The 19,914-nt window shown below is 40.9% G+C and overlaps 1 protein-coding gene across 8 annotated transcripts; it reads left to right on the top strand.

The window, feature by feature from the left end:
* The first annotated feature begins 1,747 nt into the window (after positions 1–1,747).
* Positions 1,748–19,093, top strand: LOC118358506 (tumor necrosis factor receptor superfamily member 10B-like). 8 transcript variants are annotated; one of them, XR_004820471.2, is made up of 12 exons: positions 1,751–1,952; positions 13,480–13,642; positions 13,952–14,080; positions 14,228–14,339; positions 14,500–14,609; positions 14,796–14,882; positions 15,162–15,202; positions 15,410–15,676; positions 17,123–17,156; positions 17,277–18,284; positions 18,405–18,501; positions 18,852–19,093. XR_004820471.2 is itself a non-coding variant. In XM_035736416.2 (10 exons), exons 1-10 carry the CDS (start codon positions 1,905–1,907, stop codon positions 17,567–17,569), a joined length of 1,116 nt encoding a protein of 371 aa, XP_035592309.1. In that variant the 5' UTR covers positions 1,748–1,904; the 3' UTR covers positions 17,570–19,093. The 8 variants fall into 8 exon arrangements, 5 of the variants coding, with proteins under 5 accessions (XP_035592309.1, XP_035592308.1, XP_035592307.1 ...); XR_004820469.2 differs by having other exon boundaries at positions 18,405–19,093; XR_004820470.2 differs by having other exon boundaries at positions 17,277–18,501.
* The last annotated feature ends 821 nt before the right edge of the window (positions 19,094–19,914 follow it).

The raw sequence follows: 19,914 nt of genomic DNA, 5'->3' as shown, positions 1-19,914 counted from the left end.
AGACATCAGTAAGGAAGTTAAAGCTTGGTCGCAAGTGAGTCTTCCAAATGGACAATGACCCCAAGCATACTTCCAAAGTTGTGGCAAAATGGCTTAAGGACAACAAAGTCAAGGTATTGATGTGGCCATTACAAAGCCCTGACCTCAATCCTATAGACAATCTGTGTACAGAACTGAAAAAGCGTGTGCGCGCAAGGAGGCCTGCAAACCTGACTCAGTTGCACCAGCTTTGTGGGAAGCTTGTGGAAGGCTCCCTGAAATCTTTGACCCAAGTGAAACAATTTAAAGGCAATGCTACCAAATACTAATTGAGTGTATGTAAACTTCTGACCCACGGGGAATGCGATGAAAGAAACAAAAGCTGAAATAAATAATTCTCTCTACAATTATTTTGACATTTCACATTCTTATAATAAAGTGGTGAATCTAACTGACAGGGAATTTTTACTGGGATTAAATGTCAGGAATTGTGAAACTGAGTTTAAATGTATTTGGCTAAGGTGTATGTAAACTTCCGACTTCAACTGTAAGTGAAGTAATTCAGTTTTTTTATATATATATATTTGCAAAAATGAGGTAAAAAATTGTTTTGTCATTATGGGGTATTGTGTGTAGATAGATGAGGGTAAAAAAAACAATTTAATCAATTTTAGAATAAGGCTGTGATGTAACAAAAGTGGAAAAAGTAAAGGGGTCTGAATACTTTCGAATGCACTGTATATGAACAATGGCTTTCTTGCTCTAAGGATTGCACATTTCTAAAGGAATAGACTATGGATATACTGTTGTAGAATACAGTATGGCCTATTAATGCTCATCAAGAAATGCTTTATGACCCGCTGTCTGGTCAGTTTCAGGTTATAGCATTTAATAACCCCATGAGCAGGTTGCTAAGGTAACAGGTAAAAATATCAGCAAAACTAAAAATGTTCTGTACAATGTGTGGCTGTGTTGGATTCAGACAGTATAGGCTACTATAGGTATGACACCTGCGGCAGAGCGTTTGATGCACCTATCCATCCTGTATTATTATTTTTAACTTTCATTGTAAATATTAATATTGAATTTGATATATGAACTAAATAGGTCAAAAATATACTTAAATGTGATCTAAACCATCCACACATAATTATATCAGTAGACGAGGTTGAACAGGTTAGTGTAGTTTCACAGTTCACTGTTAGTTGTACTTGTTCATGAGCCCCAACACTCTTATGTGAGTATGAAATTCCTCTCTTTCTGAGCAAATGAGTCCGTTTAACCCTCCCCTTCCTGTGACTATATGGCCGTGTCTGCGTGAGAGACTAGAGATACTGTATCTCAACAGAGCAGACAACTGTTGTAAAGATAATGTCAAACTGACACACACAGAAAGAGCGTTTTCCACATTGATAATGTTGTGTGCCTTGTAATCCTATACATTTTACAAAGTGGGTTTTCCCCAACTAAAACCGCATTTTTAATGGTTTATATATACTCTTTAACTCCAGTGTATGATATATGGAATAAGACATATTCAATAACTCAATCCATATTATGTTTTATATTTGCATTTATACTGTAATTAAACATGTATCAAGTTATCCCAAAAAGCATCCTTTAATTCTGTGGATGATAATAATAATAATGGAACAAGTATTAGGCATCGAGGCCTATTTACACTTTATTTTAGACATTTCTATAGACAAAAACAGTGTCTAGGATAGAGGACAAGGTTAAATTGGGATTTACCTAGATAATCTATTGACTAAAGGGGCGTGACGGAGACTGCGCAATCGTCATCTGGAAAGTTCTCTCATGAGGAGAGTTGGCTAAACTTTTGCTCCGCGAGAAAAAAAAGTATAATATCTGGTGCTGGTTCTCTCAACTGGGATGTGTACACCACTGTTGAGTATAATCGGATAATGGTTCTCTCAACGCCACTTTTGAGTATGAGCTATATACATTTGATGGTAAGTTTCTTCTTTTTTTTTCTTCACGCGACACTTGTGTCGGTCGGTGGGATCAAATTGACTGGGAACATTGTTCACACACTGCACGTAGCATGTTGCCCTAATTTCGATCCAAATATATTCTAAGATGAAAATAAATCTTCAGAATCGATGCGCCATGTGGTCGGGCAGAAAGAATGTCGCGTAAACATGCCAAGGGCCTCATAAAGGTGTGACATTTTTGTGTGGCGCCGGTTGAAGCCGGTGTAGCCTACTGCTTGACTGAAGGGCCTATCATAGTACCAAACGTGTACACATATGCACAGCAGTGTTTAATTCTCAGCGCAGCTCAAGCAATTTCTCCAACTGTCAACACATTCAAATGAATAGAGGACGCGTTGGTTGGGAATTTTGGTCTCAGAGCCGCATGCTTAGTCCGGCGTCCCATTGTGAAATATCGAGTAAATCATCGTCGCTGAGATGCGATAGTTGTGACAGGCACTCGGCTCTGTGACCACCATACACGGGGGTCACACATCCAGAATCCACAACTCCCAACCAACAGGTATCCAGGTGGCAGACATTTCCGCTATTCATTTAGGTGTCTTGACAGTTCACACGGAGATTTTTATATATAAGAAATGTCTTGCTGCGTTTTGTAAATGCAGATCTAAAATTCTTATTGTCATTTCTGCTTGGCATCAGACATATTATGTGCTTCAGTTGCACTTCTCCACTTAGATGAGGATACATAAACAGGCATTCTATTAGCAGACAGCGCTCAGACTGATGTGCAGTTACTCTGAACAAAAATATAAACTCCACATGTAAAGTTTTGGTTTCATGAGCTGAAATAAGACCTCAGAAATGTTTCATATGCACAAAAAGCTTATTTCTCTTACATTTTTTTTGCAGAATTTTGTTTACATCCCTGTTAGTGAGCATCGTAGGAATGTCCACCAGAGCTGTTGCCAGAGAATCGAATGTTAATTTCTGTACCATAATGTTATTTTAGAGAATTTGGCAGTGTGTTCAACTGGCCTCAACCGCATATCGCGTGTAACCATGTCAGCCTAGGACCTGCACATCTGGCTTCTTCACCTATGGGATCGTCTGAGGAGTATTTGTGTCTGTAATAAAGCCATTTTTTGGGAAAAAGTCATTCGGCTTGGCCTGGCTCCCCAGTGGGTGGACATATGCCTTCCAAAGCCCACCCATGGCTGCACCCCTGCCCAGTCATGTGAAATCCATAGATTAGGGCCTAATATATTTATTTCAATGGACTGATTTCCTTATATGAACTGTAACTCAGTAAAATCTTGGAAATTATTGCATGTTGCATTTATATTTTTGTTCAGTGTACTTTTCTCCAGTACTTTTCTCAGGTAAAATGCAAGATTAACTTCATGCAAAACATTAGGAAATGTAGCTGGCTACACTCTTTCTATGATAAACATGATAAATATGATGACCATGCATAGTTTTAGCAAAAGTAGCTTTATTTCATTGCAAGCAATATAAAACACATGAAATGGTTTAAAAGTTTTTTATTTTTGTTAATGATCTGCATTTTGAAAATGTAGATTTCTGAACGCATCTCCAGAAATTAGACAAGTATAAATGCTGACGGTCCAATATTCTAGAACACTGCTGTACATACTCTCTGATATGCCCTTAAAGTTGTGCAGTTTGTGTACCTCGTGCTTAAAATGTTATATATTACAATGAGGTGGCTGCTCCATACGGTAGTCTATGCCTATATTTTATTTCCCAGGTGTGCACCTGTTGAAAAATGGAAACAACATACCAGTTAATTAGAGTTGAAATTAAAGGATATCTTTTTACAGGGAACAAGGTTGTAGAATATCTACTAGGGGGAAACATGTCATCTTGTGTTCTGTGTAAAATAACTAACCATTATGATCTACTTGTGAAAAGTGATGAATCTGATTACCTACTAAAGGGGCACAGGTCCAGCTCTGTGGCCACAGCTATCATCAAGTCACGGAAATCACAGACTTCCCATCGGCCTAGGGAGACTAGTTATCAAGCATCTCAGAGCAGGAATGGTGAACTCCCCCTATCCATGCGATCTTATTCATTAAGATCTTAAAAGGCTAAACTGTTTTTAGATTAGCACTCCCACTCTGAGAAGGTTGATGTTCAGTGCATTTGAAAAGTATTCAGACCCCTTGACTTTTTCCACATTTTGTTACGCTACAGCCTTTTTCTAAAATTGATCCAATTGTTATTTTCCCTTCATCAACCTACATACAATACCCCATAATGACAAAGCAAAAAAATGGTATTTAGACATTTTTGCTTATTGATTACACTTTTTTTATAGAAATATCACATTTACATAAGTATTCAGACCCTTTATTCAGTACTTTGTTGGGGCACCTTTGGTAGTGATTACAGCCTTAAGTCTTCTTGGGTATGGCGCTACAAGCTTGGCACACCTGGGGAGTTTTCCCCCATTCTTCTCTGCAGATCGTCTCAAGCTCTGTCAGGTTGGATGGGGAGCGTCGCTGCACATCTATTTTCAGGTCTCTTCAGAGATGTTAGATCAGGTTCAAGTCCGGGCTCTGGCTGGGGCACTCAAGGACTTTGAGAGACTTGTCACGAAGCCGCTCCTTCGTTGTCTTGGCTGTGTGCTTAGAGCCGTTGTCTTGGCTGTGTGCTTAGGGTCATTGTCTTGGCTGTGTGCCCAGGGTCGTTGTCTTGGCTGTGTACTTAGGGCTGTTGTCTTGGCTGTGTGCTTAGGGCCGTTGTCTTGGCTGTGTGCTTAGGGCCGTTGTCTTGGCTGTGTGCTTAGGGCCGTTGTCTTGGCTGTGTGCTTAGGGCCGTTGTCTTGGCTGTGTGCATAGAGGCCGTTGTCTTGGCTGTGTGCTTAGGGCCGTTGTCTTGGCTGTGTGCTTAGGGCCGTTCTCTTGGCTGTGTGCTTAGGGCCGTTGTCTTGGCTGTGTGCCTAGGGCCGTTGTCTTGGCTGTGTGCTTAGGGCCGTTGTCTTGGCTGTGTGCTTAGGGCCGTTGTCTTGGCTGTGTGCTTAGGGCCGTTGTCTTGGCTGTGTGCATAGAGGCCGTTGTCTTGGCTGTGTGCTTAGGGCCGTTGTCTTGGCTGTGTGCTTAGGGCCGTTGTCTTGGCTGTGTGCATAGAGGCCGTTGTCTTGGCTGTGTGCTTAGGGCCGTTGTCTTGGCTGTGTGCTTAGGGCCGTTCTCTTGGCTGTGTGCTTAGGGCCGTTGTCTTGGCTGTGTGCCCAGGGTCGTTGTCTTGGCTGTGTGCTTAGGGCCGTTGTCTTGGATGTGTGGTTAGGGCCGTTGTCTTGGCTGTGTGCTTAGGGCCGTTGTCTTGGCTGTGTGCTTAGGGCCGTTGTCTTGGCTGTGTGCTTAGGGCCGTTGTCTTGGATGTGTGGTTAGGTCGTTGTCTTGGCTGTGTGCTTAGGGCCGTTGTCTTGGATGTGTGGTTAGGGCCGCTGTCTTGTCTGTGTGGTTAGGGCCGTTGTCTTGGCTGTGTGCTTAGGGCCGTTGTCTTGGCTGTGTGCTTAGGGCCGTTGTCTTGGATGTGTGCTTAGGGCCGTTGTCTTGGCTGTGTGCCCAGGGTCGTTGTCTTGGCTGTGTGCTTAGGGCCGTTGTCTTGGATGTGTGGTTAGGGCCGTTGTCTTGGATGTGTGGTTAGGGCCGTTGTCTTGGATGTGTGGTTAGGGCCGCTGTCTTGTCTGTGTGGTTAGGGCCGCTGTCTTGGCTGTGTGGTTAGGGCCGCTGTCTTGGCTGTGTGGTTAGGGCCGCTGTCTTGGCTGTGTGTTTTGGGCCGTTGTCTTGGCTGTGTGCTTAGGGCCGTTGTCTTGGCTGTGTGCTTAGGGCCGTTGTCTTGGCTGTGTGCTTAGGGCCGCTGTGTGCTTAGGGCCGTTGTGTGCTTAGGGCCGTTGTCTTGGCTGTGTGCTTAGGTCCGCTGTGTGCTTAGGGCCGCTGTCTTGGCTGTGTGCTTAGGGCTGTTGTCTTGGATGTGTGGTTAGGGCCGCTGTCTTGTCTGTGTGGTTAGGGCCGCTGTCTTGGCTGTGTGGTTAGGGCCGCTGTCTTGGCTGTGTGTTTTGGGCCGTTGTTTTGGCTGTGTGTTTTGGGCCGTTGTCTTGGCTGTGTGCTTAGGGCCATTGTCTTGGCTGTGTGCTTAGGGCCGCTGTCTTGGCTGTGTGTTTTGGGCCGTTGTTTTGGCTGTGTGTTTTGGGCCGTTGTCTTGGCTGTGTGCTTAGGGCCGTTGTCTTGGCTGTGTGCTTAGGGCCGTTGTCTTGGCTGTGTGCTTAGGGCCGTTGTCTTGGCTGTGTGTTTTGGGCCGTTGTTTTGGCTGTGTGTTTTGGGCCGTTGTTTTGGCTGTGTGTTTTGGGCCGTTGTCTTGGCTGTGTGCTTAGGGCCGTTGTCTTGGCTGTGTGCTTAGGGCCGTTGTCCGCTCTGGAGCAGGTTGTGATCAAAATTCTGTCTTCACTTTGCTCCGTTCATATTTTATCCTTTTTCTCATCAATCTACACACAATACCCCATAATGACAAAGTGAAAACAGATTTTGAGAAATGTTTGCCAGATGTATTAAAAATAAAAGACAGAAATATCTTATTTACATAAATATTGAGACATTTTGATATGGGACTTGAAATTGAGCTCAGGTGCATCCTGTTTCCATTGGTCATCCTTGATGTTTCTACAACTTCATTTGAGTCAACCAGGGCGACGGTTCACTTTCCAACAAGACAACGACCCTAACCACACAGCCAAGACAACGCAGGAGTGGTTTCGGGACAAGTCTCTGAATGTCCTTGAGTGGTCCAGCAAGAGCCCGGATTTGAACCCTATGGAACATCTCTGGAAAGACCTGAAAATAGCTGTGCAGCGGCGCTCCCCAATCAACCTGACAGCGCTTGAGAGGATCTGCAGAAAAGATTGGGAGAAATTCCCAAATACAGGTGTGCCAAGCTTGTAGCGTCATACCCAAGAAGACTTGAGACTGTAATTGCTGCCAAAGGTGCCCTAAAGTACTGAATAAAGGGTCTAGATACTTATTTAAATGTGATATTTCCAGGGTTTAATTTTGCTAAAACTTCTACAAACCTGTTGTTGCTATGTCATTATAGGGTATTGTGTAGATTAAAATTAATACATTTTAGAATCAGGCTGTAGTGTAGATTGAAGGGGGGACAAATTAATACATTTTAGAATCGGGCTGCAATGTAACAATGTGGAAAAAGGTAAGGGATCTGAATACTTTCCGAATGCACTGTATACAGCCTCTGGGGTACAACTCAAGCAAATGTGTTTAAAGTTCAAGATGTTTGCATCAGTTGTTATATTGTGCTGTAGGAGGTTGTATATCTCTGACACTACCACATGTGTTATTATCACAAATGTGGGTCAAGTTATTAAGCTTTCATGGCAGGAGAATGTTTCTAATATATGACATTGTTTGTCACTGATCCTATTTACTAATTTATGAAGGATTTAAATCAGTTGAGGTTGTACTCAATAATACTTGTTTATTAGCCTCAGTGCCTTCTCAAAAGTAGGCCTGTATAGTTTTTGTATTTTATTAGCGGCTAAAGCAGAAGCAACTGCAAAATGAAAGAAAATAGCTGTATTTTGTTTGAATGCATTCAGTTGTGCAACTGAGTAGGTATCCCCTTTCCTCTTCCTCGGATCCAACCAGATCGAATGTTAGATAATACACAACATGAATGTAGAAGTGGGCCTGCATCACAAGGATAGAACTACATTTAAAATAAATAAACCTTATGGCTTAAAGCCCCAGGGGAGTCAAAACGTAATTTCCTGTGTTTTATATACACTGAGTATACCAAACATGAGTTACACCTTCTTAATACTGAGTTGCCCTCAGAACAGCCTCAATTCACAGGGACATGGGTGGTGGACCATTCTTGATACACACGGGTCACTGTTGAGTATGAAAAACCCAGCAGCATTGCAGTTCTTTACATACTCAAACCGGTGAGCCTGGCACCTACTACACTGTTCAAAGGCACTTACATATTTTGTCTTGCCCATTCACCCTCTGAATGGTACACATACACAATCAATGTCTCAAGCCTTAGAAATCCTTCTTCAACCTGTGTCCTCCCCTTCATCTACACTGGTTTTAAGTGGATTCAAAAAGTGACATCAATAAGGGATCATAGCTTTCACAAGGATCATGGAAAGGGTAACATCTAATTATGGTCTCCTGGAAACACTGACCAACCCTGTCAATAATTCCTCCCTGGCTTATTCATTCATTATCATGTCAAACAACAATATATTCAAGTTGCAGCCCACTATATTCCAACTATAGAATAAGAATAATCAATATTTTCCGTGATTCCAACAGTTCACCAATTATATGGGCTTAGATTTTTTTTGCCCATGTCATGCTGCGTGGCACAGTGTGGACATTTCTAATAAAAGTGCAGAAATTGATTAAAATTATGAAAATGATCTTTGTTTGAAGTTGGATTGAACAGTATAGATGGAGAAAGCCCCATTTTGAAATCACTTGTAATTTGTGTTGCCACCCTATGGTCATGAACTTCTCATAAAGCATATTTAGAACTTTTATTATCCAAAAACATAAAATATCGTCAAATACCATCATACCGTCAAATATTGTATGCTGTACTATATGAGGTTGGAATAATATTGTGAAAATTATGATAATGCCCTTTTAGTTTAAGAGCTGTTTGAATAGACTGCCTGAAATTTCAGCCTGTTTTGGTGGGATGGAGTTTTGGCCTTCCATGGTGCCGTCACCAGGCGGTAAATTGAGTTAATAAAATAAAAAGGACTGTTCCAAACCTCTCTGTCAATAACAGCTCATTTTCTTCTCTTACATTGGAATCCTTTGTTCTACTGCTACAATTGTTTTGTCTAAGCAGGTCCTGATATCCTAATCTCACAGCACCAATGTTCTGTAAACACCAGAGAGAATCCCACAACATCAGAAAGTCTGAAAGTTTCACACGATACAATAATCATCTGTGTCCTCTGTTCTTCCGTCTGACGTCAATACTATGAACATTGAAGTCTAGCGACCCTCATCTTTGCACAAAGACACTGGCAGAATCATCAAATCAAAGTTTAGTGGTCACATGCACATATTTAGCGGATGTTATTGGTGGTGTAGTGAAATGCTTGTGTTCCTAACTCCAACAGTGCAGTAATATCTAACAATTCACAACAATACACAAATCTAAAAGTAAAAGAATGGAAATTATAAATATTAGATCGAGCAATGTCAGTGGTATTGACTAACATAGAATAGAATACAGTATATACATATGAGATGACTAAAGCATTATGTAAACATTATTAAAGTGACTAGTGTTCCATTATTAAAGTGGCCAGTGAATCCAAGTCTATGTATATAGGGCAGTCGCAGGGTTGCATAACCGGGTGGAAGCCGGCTAGTGATGGCTATTTAACAGTCTGATAGCCTTGAGAGAAGTTGTTTTTCAGTATCTCGGTCCCAGCTTTCATGCACCTCTACTGACCTCGCCTTCTGGATGATAGCGGGGTGAACAGGCCGTGGCAGACCGCACCACCCTCTGGAGACCACTGCAGTTGCGGGCGGTGATACAGCCTGACAGGATGCTATTATATACAGAAAGAATACATGCTGACATTCATATACAGTTGAAGTCGGAAGTTTACATACACTTTAGCCAAATACATTTAACTTATGTCCCACCTGGCCGCCAACCGGTGAAATTGCAGTGCTCAAAATTCAAACTACAGAATTATAAATATTCATATGCATAAAATCAAAAGTATAATACATCAAAATAAAGCTTAACTTCTTTAATCCAGTCGCTGGATCAGATTTCAAAAAATCTTTACGGCGAAAGCACACCATGCGATTATCTGAAGACAGCGCCCCGCATACAAAAGCATGAAAAACATATTTCAACCAGGCAGGTGCACCACAAGTCAGAAATGGCGATTATAATAAATGCCTTACCTTTGATGATCTTCTTCTGCTGGCACTCCAAAAGGTCCCAGATACATCACAAATTGTCATTTTGTTCGATAATGTCCTTTATATCCATAAAAACTAATTTTAGCTGGCGCGCTTCCGTCAATAGTCCACCCAGTTTCGCTCCATCAAAATGCATACAAAATTAATCCCAAACGTTACTAATAAACTTTTCCAAACAAGTCAAACAACGTTTATAATCAAACCTTAGGTACCCTAATACGTAAATAAACAAAATTTACGACTCGTTATTGTCTTCTTCCACTCGCTTGGAAACACTACAGCCAAAATGAGAGCCACCTAGAAAAACTACAATTTCTGGCTCATTTTTCCAAAAACCAGCATGAAACTCTTTCTAAAGACTGTTGACATCTAGTGGAAGCCCGAGGAACTGCAATCTGGGAGAATTTTGCCTTATAATAAAAGTGACAGCCATTGAAACCCGTGTTGGGGGGGGAGGGGGGGCTGTCCTCTGGGTTTCACCTGTCATATCAGTTCTGTTATACTCATAGACATAATTTTAACAGTTTTAGAAACTTTAGTGTTTTCTATCCAAATCTACCATTATCTGCATATCTTAGCTTCTGGGTCTGAGTAACAGGCAGTTTACTTTGGGCACGATTTTCATCCGGACGTGAAAATACTGCCCCCTACCCAAGAGGTTAAACTCAGTTTTTCACAATTCCTGACATTTAATCCTAGTAAAAATTCCCTGTTTTAGGTCCGTTAGGATCACCACTTTATTTAAGAATGTGAAATGTCAGAATAATATTAGAGAGAATTATGTATTTCAGTTTTTATTTCTTTCATCACATTCCCAGTGGTTCAAAAGTGTACATACACTCAATTGTCCATTTGAAAGACCCATTTGCAACCAAGCTTTAACTTCCTGACTGATGTCTTGAGATGTTGCTTCTATATATCCACATCATTTTCTTTCCTTATGATGCCATCAATTTTGTGAAGTGCACCAGTCCCTCCTGCAGCAAAGCACCCCCACAACATGATGCTGCCACCCCCATGCTTCATGGTTGGGATGGTGTTCTTCGGCTTGCAAGCTTCCCCCTTTTTCCTCCGAACATAACGATGGTCATTATGGCCAAACAGTTCTATTTTTGTTTCATCAGACCAGAGGACATTTCTTCAAAAAGTATGATCTTTGTCCCCATGTGCAATTGCAAACTAGAACTCGTTTTACTATGGCTATAGATACTTTTGTACCTGATTCCTACAGCATCTTCACAAGGTCCTTTGCTGTTGTTCTGGGATTGATTTGCACTTTTTGCACCACAGCACGTTCATCTCTAAGACACAGAATGAGTCTCCTTCCTGAGCGGTATGACGGCTGTGTGGTCCCATGGTGTTAAATTCTTACGTACTATTGTTTGTACAGATGAACGTGGTACCTTCAGGCATTTGGATTTGCTCCCAAGGATGAACCAGACTTGTGGAGGTCTACAATGTTTTTTCTGAGGTCTTAGCTGATTTGTTTTGATTTTCCCATGATGTCAAGCAAAGAGGCACTGAGTTTGAAGTTAGGCATTGAAATACTACCACAGGTACACCTTCAATTGATTCAAATGATGTCAATTAGCCTATCAGAAGCTTCTTAAGCCATGACATAATTTTCTGGAATTTTCCAAGCTGTGTATGTAAACTTCTGACCCACTGGAATTGTGATTAAGTGAATTAATCTGTCTCTAAACAATTGTTGGAAAAATGTATTGTGTCATGCACAAAGTAGATGTCATAATCAACTTGCCAAAACTATAGTTTGTTAACAAAATGTATGGTTTGGTTGAAAAACAAGTTTTAATGACTCCAACCTAAGTGTATGTAAACTTCCGACTTCATCTGTATATGGCTAATATAACACGGCTAAGGGCTCTTCTTACGTACGATGCAAAGCTGAGTGCCTGGATATAGCCCTTAGCTGTGGTATATTGGCCATACATCACAAACCATTGAGGTGCCTTATTGCTATTATAAACTGGTTACCAACGTAATTAGAGAAGTATGTACATGTTTTGTCATACCCATGGTATGCGGTCTGATATACCACGGCTGTCGGCCAATCAGGATTCAGGGTTCGAATCATCCAGTTTATTATTCTGTCTAGCTGTCACGTAGCATCTTGTCTGGAATGTGCTTGGGTTTTAATTTGTTCAGCAGGTTTGTAGGAAGGCCATATTTGGACATACTCCACTGTAATGTACAGGTGAATACAAGTTACTAAATTGGGTGTGCCCATGTATCTTGTGACTCAGCGGCAGTTCCAAAGGGATTAATGGGGAAATTGCAAACACCGTCCTTATTTGTCTTTAGCTGATAAATACAGTACACACACAGGCCTAGTTCAGCCATATGAAGACCTAGGCTGTAGAACATTTCTACCTCATATTTACACTGGCAACATTATTTGTCAGTGATCTTATTAATTCAGCATGTGTCTGCTTGGAGATTAATTTGAACCCATTGGAACAGTTTCAAAATCATGTTTGTGTAACTACAGAAATTACTAATCATTAGGCTTGCTTCACTTATAGTTGAAGTGACAGGGATAAGAAAGAAAGGGTTTAACATATCTTCCATGTTCACTGTGTAAGAGGCTGCATATAGAGGCATCCCAATTCTGATCTCTTCCCAATTAATAGCAAGAGATCAGGATTGGGGTGCTTTTAAATGCAGCCTAAAATAACCATATTCTCAATGACTGGCAACTTGCCGATGTCTCATTTTCTACACATCACATTAAATGGCATATTAGTATTCAACCATGTCTGAATATTTAAGTGGCAGCGTAGCCTAGAGGTTAGAGCGGTTGCACTAGTAACCGGAAGGTTGCGAGTTCAAACCCCCCGAGCTGACAAGGTACACAATCTGTCGTTCTGCCCCTGAACAGGCAGTTAACCCACTGTTCCCAGGCCGTCATTGAAAATAAGAATGTGTTCTTAACTGACTTGCCTGGTTAAATAAAGGTAAATAAAAAAATAAAAAAATGTATGAGCCGTCTCCAATATGGCCGTTGATGGAAATTCCCATTTATTGCTTCCCCTCTTCCATAGCAGCTGAACTTTGTATTTGTTTTGCTAGAGAGTCAGTGGTGTGATGAGGAATGAAATTATATTGGTCCTAAGTGTTGCAAACTATGGTGTCATTTGAACAAGGAGCTCTGTATGTACAAAAGCTAAGAAATTGCTTTGCTAACAAGGTTTGGATGATCTCCAAAATATTCTGGGATTGTGATTTTGCCCTTCCCTGGTTACTCATTAATATGGAACCTAGAGATATTCCCGGTTTTGTTGTAAAGTCAATAATGTCATTGTACTGTGGAGACTACACTGTTTCCTGTGCATATGACAAAAAAAGTTAGATTTGATAATGCCATATTGTGAGAAAATAAATAACTAGCTCTAAAATGCAGATTTGCTAACCCACTTTGATTACACTTTGCTTAGATGCTATGGCTGTCTCCAGGAAACAAGGGGACAACTGGATGACAGTGTGTTTTTTTTAATACAAGCTGTTCATCTTTATCTAAGGTTGTCCTCATCTGGGCCCTCAACCCCATGGCAGCAGCTCAATCTGGCCTTGAGTTGACACAGACAGGAGGCAGCGTCAGGAACAGGAAACAGCGGGACATCTCATGCAGGGAAAACCTGGAGTACCCACATGACAACATCTGCTGTTTGAATTGCCCAGCTGGTGAGACAAATGAAGATTTGAGATCCACAGTGTATGCATCCGAAATGGTACCCTATGCTATTCCTTATATAGTGCACTACCTGCGACCAGAGCCCTATGGGCCTTGGTCTAAAGTAGTGTACTATATAGGGAATAGGGTGCTATTTGGGACTTAGCTAGTCACAAGCTGAAATCCATAATGGGAACTACTGAAGCAAGTTTGACCTTGTAATGACTCCGGTTATATGGCTACAGTAATGAATATTCAGTTGACCGTCAAGTGTCTGCTTTATGTACAGGTAGACAACTGTTGTTTCTCTATGGCCTCAGGTAAATATGTCAAAGCGTACTGCACGGGTACCTTGGAGAAAGGAACATGTGAGGACTGTGACCTCGACACATACACAGAGCATGATAACGGACTGCCACAGTGCTTAAAGTGCACTAAGTGTCGCTCAGGTAAATTCTATTTGACGATGGCGTTATGCCATTTAAAATGAATGACAAAACAGAGCCGACATCAGGAGTTCTACTCTGTGATGCTTTCTGAATGCAGGCCATGCTCTTTGTGTCTTCAACATGCCAAACTCTGTGTTCCTGTCACAGATCAGGTAACCACAAAGACATGCACCATCACTCAGAACACAGAGTGCCAGTGTAAACCAGGGTATTTCTGTGCCCCTGACCAAGCCTGTGAGGTGTGCAAAAAGTGCTCAAGGTAGGTCCATAGAATATTTGAGCATACTCACTGATACTTGACAAGCTAACTTCCATTAGATTATCATTAAACATTACAAAATGAAGAATGTTCACCTTACACATTCCATATCTTTTTATTTTTAAAATGTATTTTTGTTGAAACCCTCCTCTTCTCCCAGATGTAAAAACAATGAGGTGAGGGTGAAGAACTGCACCACTACGTCCAACACGGTCTGTGAGACCAGACTACCCACATCCAGCACCATCTCAGGTAAAACGCCAGGCCCAGGTACAGCATACATCACCTTGCTGCATGCTCTGTTGTGTCGTTATTTTTGTAAATATTATTAATGTTGAATGTATTTGATAATTGACTTTCTGAGTATAAAAGGACAATCTGGGATTCAAACAGCAAACTGCTAATTTGGAAAACAGCAGAGGGATGTGGTTGTGACAATTTTCTCTATGGAAACAGTAGTTGTGATCGTGGTGGCAGTACTGGGTATCACTGCTGCACTTGCCGGTGTCTATTGGATGAGGCGAAAGCTCTTTAAAAGGACAGGTAAGGTCATTTTATATAAAATAAATACCTTTGTTTTCAATAGTGAAGGCTCAGGTTGTGTTCCAAATAGCACCCTATTCCATATATAGTGTACTACTTTTGGCCAGAGCCCTATATGCCCTGGTCAAAAGTAGTGCACTATAAAGAGAATGGGGTGCCATCCAGAGGACACAGCCTCAAAGCTTTGAAGCTCACTGCGTCTTAAGGCTGTCAACAGAACAGTCAATATTGTATCTGAATGTAAAGTGCCGTGTCTGAGTCACTTTTCCTCTGTTCCAGACACCCAGAATAATACCAGTGGGACGCTAAAAGTTGTGGTGGTGCGTCAGTCACTCATTCAAATGTTATTTTCACATTCACAGTGTCACTCAATCAGCACTGCATATCGAATTTGATTAATTCTGATAAAATTACTGAGAGATGAGCTGATAAAATTACACACATTTTGTGAGAACATGGCAAACGGACCAAAAACGAACAGCAAAAAATGTTCCTCATTAGACAACATAATTTTTCATATTTTGCAGGATGATCAAAATAACAGGTCAATTGAGGAGAGGCAGAACAACCAGAATGCTGTGCTGGATGACACACAGCTCTATCCCTTGCTGGAGCAGACCCAGGCGGTGGGTGCCAAAGCCTCAGAGGATGAGGACAATGGACTGGGTGACAGTCTCCCCAACACCACCAACTCCTCCCAGTCCAGTCTGTCTGCACTACCCTCAGCCCCCCTCCCCAGATCCTCCCCGCTTCCCAGCCCTTCGGCCAAGAGGCAGCCTGGCTCTTCTGCTGGGGTGAGAGCAGCTGCTCTGGTCATGCTCAGGCTAACTTACCTTCCCCTGTCTTCCCCCAAACTCTTTTCTAACTCCATCCTTATAGTTAATTTAGTACTCATCCTATTCTGGATCTGGTCTTACTTTCTATTCTCTGCTCCATTAACTTACTGTTTGTTGAAAGCCACAGTTGTCTGATGTATGATAGCATTAGTACACACCCTTAATAATTAATCTTACGGTCAAATGGACACTTAACCACCCATTTTGAAGTAGTGCTACTCCCCTTGCACCATCTTGACGAAGACTTACTAGGTCGGTCACCAGTCTTTTCTAGTGTGCATTTTTAGACATGTTTTTGAAGATTTGCTGAACTATTGCTAATGCCCAAGCACAAACAGTGCCTTCAGAAAGTATTCAGACCCTTTGACTTATTCCACATTTTGTTGTGTTACAGCCTGAATTCTAAATGGATTAAATCCATTTTTCTCTCTCATCCAGCTACACACAATACCCCATAATGACAAAGTGAAAACATGTTTTTAGAAATGTTTGCTAATTTATAAAAAATGAAATACAGACATATCTCATTTACATGAGACACCCCTGAGTCCGACTACAGCTGTAAGTCTCTAAGATATTTCCACACCTGGATTTTCCAATATTTGCACATTATTATTTTCACAATAGTTCAAGCTGAGTTAGAAAGGACACCTGTATCTTTGTAGTGACTGGGTGTCTTGATACACCATCCAAAGTGTAATGAATAACTCCACCATCTTCAAAGGGATATTCAGTGTTTGCTTTTTTGCTTTTATTATTTACCTAACTAGCAATAGGTGCCCTTTGCGAAGCATTGGAAAACCTCCCTGGTCTTTGTGGTTGAATCTGTGTTTGAAATTCACTGCTCGACAGAGGGACCTTACAATTATCTGTATGTGTGGGGTATAGAGGTAAGGTAGTCATTCAAAAATCATGTTAAACACTTTGATTGCACATGGAGTAAGTCCATGCGACTTATTATGTGAGTTGAGCACATTTTTATTTCTGAACTTATTTAGGCTTGCAAAGGGGTTGAATGCTTTCAGATTTTCTTTTTTTAATTAATTTGCACAAAACATGTTTTGAAACACCCTATAATGTGGGAAGTATTTTGTTTTGGCCAGTGACAAAGTTTAATCCATTTTCAATTCAGGCTGTAACACAACCAAATGTAGAAAATGTCAAGGGGTGTCAATACTTTCTGAAGGCATTGTAAATGTGATTTATAGATTCACATGCAGGGTCAAGGAAGGGACTAAGGGCAGAGACAAGAAGCCCAGAGCTGTTGTAGAGGTCTTTCACCTACCCTCCTGCATGACCCTCTAAGAGTTAACTTCAGAGCTAGTGCACAGGCCTAATTAAGGAGCCAGACTTCTGTTTTAGGATTCATAACTGACCATGTTTCTTTATTTGTATTTATTTTAGGAAAATGTCCTCATAAAACTGGTTCCTTTGAATGGTGAGAGTATACCCTCTATATTTTATGGTTTTAGACTAGTTAATAACATAAAATAAGATTTATCCTAAGATGATAATACACTATTGAATGGTGGGCTTTGACATGCCTTTTTGTTTTCAGGTGATGAGTCCTTGAAGAAAAGTTTTGAACTTTTTGAAGAGCTGGATGTTCACTACCATAACAGATTCTTCAGGCACATCGGACTCACTGACAATGCTATAAAAAGCTCTGCGCACCTTCATCCTGAAGATCGAGTCTATGAACTGTTGAAAGTATGGTTGGAGAAGGTGGGCATGGACGCTGACATGAATGACCTAATCAAAGCGTTACTTTATTTTGGCCAAAGGTTATCAGCAGAAAATATTATTTCAAAAGCCATTGAAAATGGTTATTATGAATATGCAGAAAATTAATTGTGAATGTATGCCTGCTTCTACGGAGTTATGGGGAAAATACAAAAATACTTGGATGAGATGTTCAGTATGAGTCAGAACTGAGCCATATGTGTGTCGTTAAATGATCCCAGGTACTTGCTGTGACAGGCCTATTGGCTTGCTGTTGAGTCATTTCCTCTGTACAGTTTCACACAGTGAACTGTTAGCCTATGCACTAGCTAGTGACTAGAGCTGGTGGTGGATGTTTAGAGTAGTGTTTCAGAACCTCAGTCCTCCAGTACCCCTAATGGCACACATTTCTGTTTTTGCCCTGAACAAGCACACCTGATTCAACTTGTCAACTAATCATCAAGCCCTCAATCAGTTGAATCAGGTGAGTTTGTAATGGACTACAGCAAAAATGTGTGCTTTTGGAGTTACTGGAGGACTGGAGCTGGGAAACACTGCTGTAAGGGAACGGGATAATATACACCGGATGTTGTCTACGCTGACGTATTGCATAGTGATCGGGCCATTATGGAATGCACTGATCAAGGCATGGACTGGCCTGACTGTATTTTAAACACCAGGGCTGCTTCCCAGATGGATCCCTATTATTTTTGACCAGGGCTCTGTTCAAAAGCAATGCACTATATAGGAAATAGGGTGGCATTTGGAAAGTACTCCAGTGGTGTCTCTTGAAGAGTTGGCAATGAATGTAATACCCCTATTTACACATGATCAAAAAATACAGGTAATTATGAGATTTAAAACTATATATTTTGGTATTGTAGAGCAATTTATTGGTTGTTGTGGTTGTTTATTTGTATTGATGATGAACCTTGATACTTCTTTCTCAATTTGACTTCATCAGGAAATGAAATGCTGTCACTGTCCACGATATTGCTACAAAGTTCTGTCTTAACACTGATGATAATGCCAAAGTTCCAGTTGCTCCTTAAGCAAAAAATGTATGTTGAGTCTTGTTTTTATTTTATTTTTTACAGATTTTGATTTATTTGAAGGATGTTTCAGTGTAACCAAGTGTTTAAAATGGCATTGACCATTTGGTATTTGTAAATGGGCAATGTTGATCAGAGCAGGTAGTTTCCACTAGGTGGCGCTATCTATGGAAATAATCTAGTCGTCTGCTGTCTAATGATGAGCTGCTATTCCCAGCCTGTAGTACTGTTCACTGTATTTAGTGATTTAGTATTTAGCATGGCCTTTTTAATGTTGATGAAATGAGTGAGGTTAGTCTCTCATGATTGCAAAAGACAATCTTCTCTCTACATTGTTAGCTATGTTCTTGTCTTCACAGATTGCCCCTCAAGACAGTTTCACTAAAATTCAAGTATTTTCTTCATATGTCCTCTGTTACCGTTTACAGAATATTTTCTTGAGTTGAATCCAAAGTGCAGTTGCCTTGCCAGTGTCATTTTTAATATAACATTTCACACATGATGTATGTCAATATTTATTATTGTATGTCGCTGTTCTTTACAACTAAATACTAAAATGTGTCAGTTTTGAAATAAATATTCTATTAAAATTTAAATGTTATGCCCTTTTCTAAATATGTCTAACTAGCACCAAATATCACTCAAATGTTTCACGTGGATATCACTCGAGTATGCTTTTTGACATCAGAGAGAGAATTTAATTTATTATTATTTTTTTTACCTTTATTTAACCAGGCAAGTCAGTTAAGAACATATTCTTATTTTCAATGACGGCCTGGGAACAGTGGGTTAACTGCCTGTTCAGGGGCAGAACGACAGATTTGTACCTTGTCAGCTCGGGGGTTTGAACTCGCAACCTTCCGGTTACTAGTCCAACGCTCTAACCACTAGGCTACGCTGCCGCCCAATCATGGATTGTTCTGTTGACATGTTCTTTGATGTATGTTATTCCAAAAGGTCATTCTGAATCAATAAATTGTCATAATAATAGATTTATTTTGTATAGGTAGCTCTTTCAATTACATGTTGAATCTCAAAGTTGCTTTTAAAAAGGAAAACAAAATACTTTCACAAAACAAATGTAGTTCTTGGGTGATGGTCATCCACAGCTTTAATACCTTTCTCAACTTCTTATCTTCTGTCTTGAGAGGAGGGAGCATAGATGGTACAGCCAGGCAGGGAGGTAAAGACATCTGACAGACAGGCCCCGGAGCTCTTCATCGGGCACCTTGTCATTTTCGATAGTCACAACTCCTCTGTAGATCAGCACCCACCTGGGTGACGCTTCAGCGGCTGTAAAAAGTACTGGTAAGACCACCACACCTCAACAATAGAAGCAAGCCTGGACTCAGCACCTGTACTTGGTGTGAGGATGGCAAACAACACATAATTTGACTTAAACTGCTGCACCGCCAGGCAGCT

The sequence above is a fragment of the Oncorhynchus keta genome, chromosome 25 (assembly GCF_023373465.1).
Source record: "Oncorhynchus keta strain PuntledgeMale-10-30-2019 chromosome 25, Oket_V2, whole genome shotgun sequence".
In the NCBI taxonomy this organism is placed as follows: domain Eukaryota; kingdom Metazoa; phylum Chordata; class Actinopteri; order Salmoniformes; family Salmonidae; genus Oncorhynchus; species Oncorhynchus keta.
The sequence above is the reverse complement of the archived record's forward strand: the minus strand, read 5'-3'. Positions and strand labels throughout refer to the sequence as shown.